Source organism: Solanum tuberosum, unplaced genomic scaffold (assembly GCF_000226075.1).
Source record: "Solanum tuberosum cultivar DM 1-3 516 R44 unplaced genomic scaffold, SolTub_3.0 scf00083, whole genome shotgun sequence".
Lineage (NCBI taxonomy): Eukaryota > Viridiplantae > Streptophyta > Magnoliopsida > Solanales > Solanaceae > Solanum > Solanum tuberosum.
Window position 1 is genome coordinate 1,222,974 of NW_006239015.1, and position 11,438 is coordinate 1,234,411.

The 11,438-nt window shown below is 36.5% G+C and overlaps 1 protein-coding gene and 1 non-coding gene across 3 annotated transcripts; both read right to left on the reverse strand.

Annotated features, from left to right (window-relative positions):
• Window positions 1-1,603: 1,603 nt before the first annotated feature.
• LOC102590865 (sphingosine kinase 2) lies at window positions 1,604-8,724 on the reverse strand. Of its 2 annotated transcripts, XM_006347062.2 has the most exons (10): window positions 8,186-8,724; window positions 7,006-7,128; window positions 6,808-6,908; window positions 5,958-6,030; window positions 5,441-5,527; window positions 5,249-5,326; window positions 5,047-5,117; window positions 4,281-4,547; window positions 2,541-2,663; window positions 1,604-2,100 (listed from the first exon to the last, which is right to left on the reverse strand). In XM_006347062.2, the coding sequence occupies exons 1-10, from the start codon at window positions 8,529-8,531 to the stop codon at window positions 1,906-1,908; spliced, it is 1,464 nt and encodes a 487-aa protein (XP_006347124.1). In that variant the 5' UTR covers window positions 8,532-8,724; the 3' UTR covers window positions 1,604-1,905. The 2 variants fall into 2 exon arrangements, with proteins under 2 accessions (XP_006347124.1, XP_006347125.1); XM_006347063.2 differs by lacking the exons at window positions 7,006-7,128; window positions 8,186-8,724 and having other exon boundaries at window positions 5,958-6,033; window positions 6,808-6,896.
• Window positions 5,694-5,796, reverse strand: MIR8042 (microRNA MIR8042). The gene has a single exon (NR_127205.1). It is a non-coding gene; the product is annotated as a microRNA MIR8042 (primary transcript).
• Window positions 8,725-11,438: the final 2,714 nt, after the last annotated feature.

Sequence of the window (11,438 nt, forward strand, 5' to 3'; positions counted from 1 at the left end):
CCCCCCCCCCCCCACCATTTGTTTTTCTTTCCATTGTCATATAATTTTAAATACACTACTAAGGCCTCATTTGTTTTTATTAAAATTAAGACCTCTGAATCTGAATACACGTCTGAACATTACGATTTGCATTAAAAGCTAGGTGTCTATATCTGAATACACATCTGAATAGTAAGATGTGGTCTCCAAATCTGAACACTGAATGATTATTGTTTGTTTTCAATATCTGAATGTGCATATGAAATCAAACATTTTATTAATAAAGTATTATAAAAAATTCATTTCAACAAAAAATATTACTTTTTGATTAAAAAAATATCATAATTATCAAGCATAGCATATAAAAAAAATCACGAATAAAAAGTATTTTATATGCATAATATAATATCAAAAAGTTCAATAAGTATGAAAAATACTAGTTGAAAAATAATAAATAAGGTATCACATTATCAGCGCCTAACATATATTTTGGCTAATTAGAAAAACTAAATTATTATTATTTTTCGATAACCTTAATCCAATTCTCTAAGTTGTGAACCTCTAACGTCATTCATGCTTTTTTGTAGTGGACACTTTCACAAAATATACTAACGCATGTATTGTATAATGACTCTTCCCATCCAAGTCCATCTAATTTTTCCATATATTCTTCAAATGTAGGTGCACTATTTTTTTAATCATCTTCTCATTAATTTCCAATTCAAACGAATAAGTTTTTTTTCTTCCCCAAAACTTTTTTTTCCAGCTGAAACTGAAGATTGGATGGAGAATTATTAAGAGCTCCATTATTTTGGTCACCAACTAGTTCAACAACAATAATATATTAGTGTTGTCTCACAAACGGATTTGATGATCAAAGAGTCTCTATAAAATTATTGGCCTAAGATAAATTTCTAATAAGAGACCTCAAATATGTATACATAGTTATTATTTTTTAATTATGAATAACATTTTTTTCACTCAAAAACCTTGATGAACATCAATACACTAAAAATATTATTGCAACAAGTGTTCTTGACAAACATCAATACACCCTAAGAAAATTATTAATATAAAAAAAGTACTTGTAAAGATTATGAAAAGTTACTAGTTCAAGAGGAAAAAAATGGTGTTTGATTGAGAAAAGAGAGGAAGAAAGTTTATAGTTGTAAGAGCAAAAGTCACGCAAAGACCGAGAGAGGCGATACAATATTATTTTATAACTTATTAAATAAGTCTGAATGGTGTTAAGACTCTCTTGCAGTCCGTTCAGACCTTTTCAAATCCATTAAGAGGACTTTTTGAAAAAAGAAACAAATGGACTTAATGGTCTGAATCTGAATGATAAGATTCACCCTCCATTAAGTGGAAACAAATGAGGTCTAAGTGACTTTTGAACTACAAACATCTGACAGCAACGTTACATTATACCATATTGAATAATTTTTTCACTAATATAAATTGACAAAGAAACTCCCTCTAACCAAAACATTATATTCATGACCAAAAAATCAAAGGTAAGAACCAAAAAATCTGAAGACAAAAGATCAATATTCATGAAATATATAGATGAAAATTAAATGACATAAAAAAGGAGCAAGCCAGCACGCTAGCAAACGACAGATCATTTAACTATTTCTGCTCAATTAGAATCAAGGTTAGCTTTCTTCTCGTTCCACAAGAATGGAAGAACGACAACTACTACATTGCGTCAACCCCAAGCTAGTTGTAGATGAAGTGCAAAGTAAGAGAAACGTTGTCCAGCTGAGACCACCAAAAGCCCTCAAAACAAAGTTCAGAAGCAATAACCATGAAAAATATTGGTATATATTCTTATAATCCTTCATTTTACTGACATCTTTCTATACAGAATCCACCAGTCAGAACTAGTTTCTCTCTCTGTAAATACATTGAATCACATAAAAGTTAATTGATAGGAGAAAATACAGTAGCCAACCCTTGATCTACTTTGATATGGAGCTTGTCGTAGGTCATCAATGTTTTCTGATCACACTTGTAAGTTCCTTTACCTCTGGCAAGGACCTCACCGTCTACATCAATAATCCCTTCCTTGTTTGGGTCATCTGCTCGTGGACCAGGCTCTAAAGCGAAAGCCTTTACCTGTGGTTGTTATAGATCAATGAGAAGCATTTAGGTTAAATCCTAATGAATTCATGCAACTAGTCTTTAATTTCAAAAGTTGACTTCTTTCAAATTTTAACACATCAAATGTGAATATGCATGGGATAAAGGTTAGGGGATTGTATTGCTGATTGTTCAGACAAAGGGGTGCCAATGTGTAATTCAACTGCTACAAAACCAAAACCTATTTGGTCAAGGAACTACACTAGAGTCTGATTGTACTACTAGACAAGCAGGGAGACAAAACAAACATTGGATTTAGAAACTTCCAAAACAATGAACAGGAAAATTTAGTCTTATTATAATAAGCAACAGCAAAATGCATTTCAAGAATTGTTCCAAAATATTTTATTTATAAAAAAACGAGACAAGAACTTGCATAACGGAGCTGACTTAGAAAACTAAGACAATAAATCTACCTTCAAGTACAAGACATGTGGTGATCTAACATGACCACCTTTGTTCATCTCGCCCATCAGTGTTGCCAAGGATATTTTTGGGCAATCCTTCATCACAATCAAGTCCAAGTAACCATCTGAAAACTGTATATGAGACAGAGAAGATGAAGTGAGAATTCAAAATATGACAAACCCAGGACAGTTGCAGTTGAAGTACCCACAGCTTAGAGCTTCTAAAGAGAGAATAAATGGAAAGTAAAGCTTAGTACATGGATCTGCTAGTGTTGGCCTTTTATAGTAAGGGATTGGACTTCAAGTTAAAAATAATAATAATAAGGTTTTCGACATGTTCCTTCAGCAATGACACTATAATGAAACCATTTATTGCAGAAAATCCTACACATAAATGTGTTTATGTTTAGGAGAGAGTAAAAGAAGAAAACTACTTAAATCAAGTTATAACCAGCAAGAGTCTTAGTCTAAGAAGAGGATCTTCACCTCTAGAACATAAAATCATTTAATCAGAGAAGTCTACCCTGTATTTTGGCCCGTGTCGTAGGAAATAAGGAGCCTACTTTTAGCATACAGAAAGAAACTTGCCTTCGGCTATTAAGTCCAAACATTTATCGTTGTATCTATATTCAAAATGTAGCAAGCAAATGACTTGATGAACTCCTTTGCTTACTTATCCTAAGAAAAAGCCTAATAGAGTGAAGATGCCCCAAGAATTCAGTGGAAGCAGGAAAGCTTTAGCATGTAGCATATGCACTTTCCAAAGCTTCGGCATCAGTTTATACATTTTTAAAGCTCCAAAATTAGTGGCTTTTTTGCACAGGTCATTGACCAAGATCCAGAAAGGATAGTTAGTTTTTCTACTTCCCTCGTGATAAATTCAAGCTCTTTATCCATATTCTAGAGTAAAATGTCTGCGCCAGATTTTGCACATGATTTCCTTACTTCTTTCTCTAGAAAATCTAAATCTGCTAGGCTAGACTCCAAGTTTGTATGCTTTTATAAAAGTAAAGACAGCATGTGGAAAGTTTTGAAAAGTAGGATCAGCTTGAAAACTAGCTACTAAAAAGTAAAAACAGTAATTTTCTGAGAAGAGAAGGATATTTTTTGGCTAGCTTACCCAGGTAAAGAAATAAGGAAATCAAAACATAAGATTCTAAGAAGAAAATTCATACAATAAATCCTTTCCATGGCTTTTAAAGATCAACTCACTTTCTTAGTAAGAAAAAGCATTTTCTAATCTTATTTACCTTCCATTTTCAGTTTATAATTTCAAGAACTAGACAAAGTAAAGTACACCTTAGCAATTATTATTCAATCTATTCCTGACCAAGGATATCATCACTTTCTCCCTGGAAAAAAAGTAAAACTGAAAAGCTATGCTGCATTATTCAGTGATTATTTTTTGTAAGTATCACATTGCTAATCGAACTGAAAAATAGTAAAAGTAAGTAACTTTAGGATCAGAAATTCAGAAACAGGAAACTGTTGGAAAAAAATTGGCATGGAAGAAGCAGACACACACGGTTAAAAATCAGCCATTTTAAAGGTAACTCCTGTCTTCAAGTACTAAGAAATAAGCCCTAAACGTTGTATATGGTCACAACAAAAAGAAAGATCTAATCCAAATTCAAACTACAAATTACAGAAGCCGTTCGATCTGGTATACTTTTAAAGTAGCAACAAGAGAAGTTAGATCAAATTTAATGAGGCAACCTTCACATTGTGTCCAAAGAAACTCAAACCAACCTTGGCATCAGGTGCTGCCAGAACATCTTCACCTCCCCAAGGTACATTATGAAGCCAGATTGAGACAAAAGGCCCCTCAATCTTGCGGTTGAAACCCTTCATGTCAAAAGTAGGACCACAATAGCCATCTTGCATAACCCAATTCGAGTTAAGCTCATCAATTTCACCTCCAAGTTCATTTGGTTCTCCAAAATTTTCAAACCCTGGTGCAGCCACAAATTTGATACAGCCATGATACTTTCTAAGACAAAATATCCGCTGTATTGCCTGGACCAACAACATGAGACTAGCAATTAAAAAGCAAGCCATGATACTTCAATAGCCATAAATTAGATTCCCTCTGTATCTTAGAACCATGAATCATGCAATCAACTGAAGAGGCATTCAACTTTATCTTTTCTTTCTTTTATTTTTTTCTCCTGGGAAAAGATAGGATGGAATGGGGGTGGAACTAGTGTCCATGAAGAACGGTTCAGGTACACAAAATACTGGCAAAATTTCTGGGTCAGTGAATCTCAAATATTGTAATGAGACCAAACCTTCCAAAGAACGAGAAGGAGCAAGGTGCAACAAGAGAGGAGGGAGAGAGAGAGAGAGATCAAGGAATGAAGTTCTACAGCAAGCAGAAAATTTGTAAATAAATCCAGTGAGGAAATATGGAGGTACAACGTTTTTTTGAAACAGGTAACATATTTGTATATTAATAACAAACTACACAAAGGGTGTAAGTAAAATACATATTAGAGGAAATAGATTTAGAACATACATAAAAATCCATTCGAGCACTACCCATCCACCTATACTTCTCAGACTCTATATCTATATCAGCTATAAGACCTGGAAAACAACGAGTCCTGTCAGATAGTTTAGTATGATATTTCAATTTGCAAACAATAAGTGCATAGCATTGCATTAAATGAAACAAAAAAAGTATAAAAACCACCAGAGCCAATGTCAGATATACATACCCCAGGCAAGCATCAGCACACTGAAATATTTTTTCTGCCCCTGTAGAACTGTAGCTACATCTAGTGATCTCTTGTGCCCTGCCATAGACCAAACATGCATAGGTATAAAAATCTTCTTTCATTGAACAAGAATAGTAATGCAATTGAAACTTCAGTTCAGGAATACACATTTTTGTTTAAAAGGATATTTACCTCTAATTATAGCAAGAGTTGCATTAAATGCAGTACAAGATTCACCAACAGAATCTAGAAGAGACTTTGCCATCCCATTTGAAGTTCCTGCATTAGCATACACAAAAATGCAATTATACAACAGTAGAAGAAAGTAAATAACAGTTTCCATGTGCAAAAATGTTTGTAAGAAGTTACAAACCAAACTATGTACATTATACTGTATAAAAAGCTACAAACCAAACTATGTACATTATACTGTATATAAGAAACCAGATCAGCACTTCAGTCTAATTTCTGAAAGTTGTGTCAATTCACATGTGTTTCACCACCTCGTTCCCTTGACCACCTTTCAAAAATTAGACGGAAGTGCTTATCTGGTAGTTTAGCATACTAAAGGTATAACAATGTGAACAAAAGCTTAATGTGACAAAACCAAAATAATGTATGTCAAGCTCCACAATAAAAGCTAAGCAAAATATACAAAATCCGCTTAGTGTTTACTAAAGGGAAGCACCCGCAAGAGAAGAAAATATACCTGCAGGTATTACTCCTAGAGGCATCTTTATTGCAGAACTCCAATCCTCCCTTTCAAGCAGTCCATTCACTACCTACTAAAAATTGTAAAACATGAAAGTAAGAGGATCACTGGTTGGTTATCATCCATTTACTCTTTTGGATCAGGAAAACCTTATTATAAGTGCCCAAGAGGAATCGAACTCTCTCGTTATCATTCCTTTACGACAATAAATAATAAGCCAAAAATCTTAAAGATAGAGCCCTCAGGGCACAGACCTTCTAGAACGCAGGATTAATGAAGAAAAGAGGTGTTTGTACCCTTGTTGTGGCTACCACCAATATCAGTGGAGCAACTTTGAATTTGTTCCAGGGCTCACCTCTAAGAAATGTCAAGTTTTCAACTACATCAGCGCAATATACTTTTTCTCTCTTTTTTTCTTTTGTGGGTGGGGGGAATAAACCTCTGTGCTTCTCTTTTTGTATGCATTTCAGACGTTGAAGCACGAGAACAAGATAGCTACATATAAGCACTCTAAAGTTTAGGAATAAACACTATCAATTTATCTTTTGATTGTTTTTCATTTAACCATGATATTACGAATTTATTTCTTCGCATTCAGCAACTCCTTTCAGCAGTTTCATGTTCGAAGTGAAGCTGGGTAAAAGTCAGGAAGAACCGCTGGTAAAGGAGTAAGTTTTATCTAGCAGCTATCCCACTGTAGGTTCATTGTGATAAGTTTAAATCAGAACAATATATTAACTGAAATATCTTGAGTTTTACATCATGAAAGCATAAGATGCCAGTCAAGTGTCAACAAACAAGTTACGTATTCCATGATCAAAACACAAAAATAGACATGCCAACCGACCTCAACCAAAATGCCATCACCACTGACACAAAGAACTCCATCATATCCCATAAGATCCAATGAATGAGCAACTTCCTTCGCATGTAATCGATATTTAGTTTCTGAGAGTGGAAGATTAAAAGGCAAGATTAACAACATAAAAAGAATCACTGAACAACCACTAGCTACACATGAATAAGAATATTTAATATTGCAAACCTTGCAGTGTGTAGTGAATATTTGCATCATCGAGCAGGGGCTTTACATCGTCACTAAATACTTTGGGTGCAGATCGGCTTCCTCCATATGGATTCAGAAGTACAAGAAGTCTCTTAGGACGACCTAAAATTCCATGATGTCAATTGTCAAGTATCCCGTGTGGTTAAAAGCACAACATCATTTTAAGCAAGAAGTGAAGCAAAGCATACCAGAAATCAAAAGTGCTTCTTACTTCCAAATCAAAGCAACTTATCTCAAGAAAACTTAGGTTTAAGGACAAAAAAAAAAGCAAGAAGCGCTCATTTGCTTTAACTTTTCTTCTCTGTTACACAATATATGCTAGTAGGACATGTCCTATTCATGTTCTAGCACACATCGTATCAAGACTTGACACAAATGAGAACAAAATTCTTTAATTTGGAAGAAAGAACTTCGTAGCTGATCAACTTGTTGAATTTCTGATGCTAAATTATTGTACTCACATAATACCAGAAAATCCTTTTTTTTTTCTCACTTAAAGCCACATGTGCCTTTTAATCTATATCGTGTACTTCTCTCTCAAGATAAATGTATCACAGAACAAAAAGACAATGACTGCTTATTGCGGAAGAGATGACGACAACAACATCCTAAGAAGAACAAACCAAGATAATCTTGCTTATTAAAACAGCCTGATATCATCAGCAAGTCTAACCAAATATTACCTCAAACAAACGCATGCTGCCTAACAGACACGCGAAGTGGTATGATTTAGAAAAGTAGAAGAAAAATTATTACAAAATAACAAGAAGCAAGCATCTGGTCATAGATTCCAACATAAATAAAGCATATGATTTTCATTCCATTTTTATCTGTTCCCGAAAACACAGCTTCAGGTTGTGCGCTAGACATTACTATCCCCCGGTGAACACTGCCATACCGGACTTTTAAGTACCTCACATCAGCACTTTGTAGTAAGATGTTGGACTTGCAATGGACCATAACAGTTTAATTCACTCGTACATAATTCCACCAAATCACTATTCACACATTATAAAAGAATCGGAGTAATAAAAAACATGAATTAACATCATCACGGTTTCTATTAAAAGGAAATGTTGGTGAAATCCATATTCAACAGTTCAAAATCATTGTGTATATAGTAGTACAGCATTCCTCAAAAACACAACGAAATAGTTACCGAGTGAATCGATGACGGATTGGAGTCGTTGATTCCAAAGCCGAAGAGAATCCTCAGACAATGGCTCAAAAGTGAAAGTCTTCCTCATCGGAGCTCCTACATTACTGGGGCAGCAAATTCCAGGTCCACTCTCAATGACGGCATTGATTTTGATCCGAGAACCTTCGACGGTGAAGCCGAGTACATCTTTCGCAATTGACAAACACCGGTCAGGCCATCGGAGTTTTCCTCCGGTAGTGAGAGTCATCGGAACTACATTGCCGCTGATTTGAACCCGATCAGATAGAAGAGGAGCTCCGGCGTCCGTCGGATCCATTGTTAATATCTCGGTTTCCGTCAGGCGCATCGATTTATTATAAGGTGGAAAACCCGGTTGAGTAGCATAGCGAGAAATAAGTAAGAAATGTCGTTATCTTTGTATTCCCTGAACGGCAAATATTAGTTGCTGCAACTTCAAGTCAGACATAAATTGTGTCAAAAGGCCCAAAAATTGAGATTACTCTTCGTCTCTTTTGTCGGTGGATACGTATATGATGATCACATCATTTTAGGTGATTCTTAATTGGGAAAAGGTTAAAAATACCCTTAAACTATTGGCAATGGAGCAAATATACCCTCCGTTTGAGTTTGGGTGCAAAACTACCCTCACCGTTATCCAATAGGCTCAAAAGTACCCTTCACTAACGGAAGAGTGGAAAAAGGAATTTATAAAACTTTTAAAATAAGAAAAGGTTGACTTTTTCTTTTGTTGCCTCCTCTCTCATTCTGCTCGCTGCCCCCAAGTTCCATCCATCAGCCTGTTTTATAAACAAAAAAGTTATTTTTTCTCAAGTCAAATATATCAAGAACTTGCATGATTTTTCCATATACGGGCTAAATTGCTAAATTCAAGTTATGCCATCTCATTGCCAAGTAGAGCAAATATATATCAAGCAAAGGACATGTAGAAATCTTGAGTACTCTTGTCAAAAAATCTAAATCTATTACTCATTTTTCTATAATTACTGCACAAATTTTTGATGTGGTGATATACAAATTTGTTTACTTGACATCATAAAATTTCATCATCGAATACAAGCCATGGTCGTGAGTGAAACTTGAGTGTAGATTAGTCAAAATGGATTCAGTTTTGAGTGACAAAAGATGAATTCAAGTTTTTTTTGTTTGGGTTTTGGTTCGATCTGATTTAAGAGGTAAGGAAGGAACAAAGAGGAAGAAGAGGTAGGAAATGGGTGGCAGCGGGAGAAAATTGGGAGGGGTAGGTGAAAAGAAAAAGTTGACTTTTTCTTATTTTAAAAGTTTTTTAAATTCCTTTTTTTTACTTTTCCGTTAGCCAAGGGCATTTTTGAGCCTATTGAGTAACGGTGAGGGTGGTTTTGCACCCAAACTCAAACGGAGGGTATATTTGCTCTATTTGTAGTAGTTTGAGGGTATTTTTGACCCTTTTCCCTTCTTAATTTTTTAACGTGTGTTATTTGTATTTTTCATTGAATAATCAAATCTAACTCCATCTCAATCTTACTATGGTTGTTACGAGTTGTTTCGTAATTTATCTTATTGTATTGTATTGTTATGAGATTTTGGGTACTGTAGGTGCTTTAGGATCAAGGAGGTTATACGGGCTATTAGTAGGATGAGCAGGGGAAGAGCGACCGGTCCCGATGAGATTCCGGTGGAGTTTTGGAAGAGCACGGACAAGGCAAGCATATAGTGGTTAACCGGGCTGTTTAATGTTATTCTTAAGACAGCAAAGATGCCTGATGAATGGAGATGGAGTACAATGGTTCCGTTGTATAAAAACAAGGGTGATATCCAAAACTGTAACAACTATAGGGGTATCAAATTGCTAAGCCATACTATGAAGATTTTATTAGACATTGAAAAGGCATATGACAAGGTGCCAAGGAATGTCCTCTGGAGGTGCTTGGAGGCTAAAGGTGTCCCGATGATTTATATTAGGGCGATAAAGGACATGTACGGTGGAGCCAAGACTCGGGTTAGAACGGTTGGAGGAGACTCGGAACATTTCCCAGTTGAGATGGGGTTGCACCAGGGATCAGTCCTTAGCCCTTTTCTATTTGCTTTGGTGATGGATGAGTTGACGCGGTCCATTCAGGAGAATGTCCCATGGTGTATGTTATTTGCGGATGACATAGTACTGATTGATGAGACGCGGGACAGAGTTAATGCGAGGTTGGAGGTGTGGAGACAAACGCTGGAGTCCAAAGGGTTCAGGTTGAGTAGGACCAAAACAGAATATTTGGGGTGCAAATTCAGTGATGCATTGGATGAGGCAGATGTGGATGTGAGACTTGCCACACAAATCATTCCTAAGAAAGAAAGTTTTAAGTATCTTGGGTCTGTAATCCAAGAAAGTGGTGACATCGACGATGATGTCACACATCGCATTGGGGCTGCTTGGATGAAATGGAGGCTTGCCTCTGGAGTCTTGTGTGATAAGAAAATCCCGCCTAAACTTAAAGGTAAGTTCTACAGAGTGGTAGTTAGACCGTCCTTGTTGTATGGAGCGGAGTGTTGGCCAGTCAAGAACTCACATGTTCAGAAAATGCATGTTGCGGAGATGAGGATGTTGAGGTGGATGTGTGGGCACACTAGGAGCGATAAGATTAGGAATGAGGTTATCCGGGAGAAGGTGGGAGTGGCCTCTGTGGTGGACAAGCTGAGGGAAGCGAGACTGAGATGGTTTGGACATGTGAAGAGACGGGGCGCGGACGCCCCAGTGAGGAGGTGCGAGGGGCTGGTAGTAGAGGGTACGGGGAGGGGTAGAGTTAGGCCCAAGAAGTATTGGGGAGAGATGATTAGACAGGACTTGGCCCAGCTACACATTACCGAGGACATGACTCTAGATAGGAAGGAGTGGAGGTCACGTATTAAGGTTGAAGGTTAGTAGGGTTAGCGTGTTGTCGTTCCTTGCGAGGGTATGGGTTGTTAGCGTTTGTAGTAGTCTTAGCCTTGCACTTGTAGTTCTTGTCTGTGATTCCTATAGCCTTATGTTGTTTACTGCGTTTCACTTCTCACATTATTTTTTGATGTATTGTCCCCTTTGTTGATTATACACTATTTTTCTTATTGGATGTTATGTTTTATATATTTCTCTTCCTTTACTTGGCTTTGTTGCACTTGAGCTGAGGGTCTCCCGGAAACAGTCTCTCTACCTCCACGAGGTAGTGGTAAGGTCTGCGTACACTTTACCCTCCCCAGACCCCACCTAGTGGGATTTCACTGGGTATGT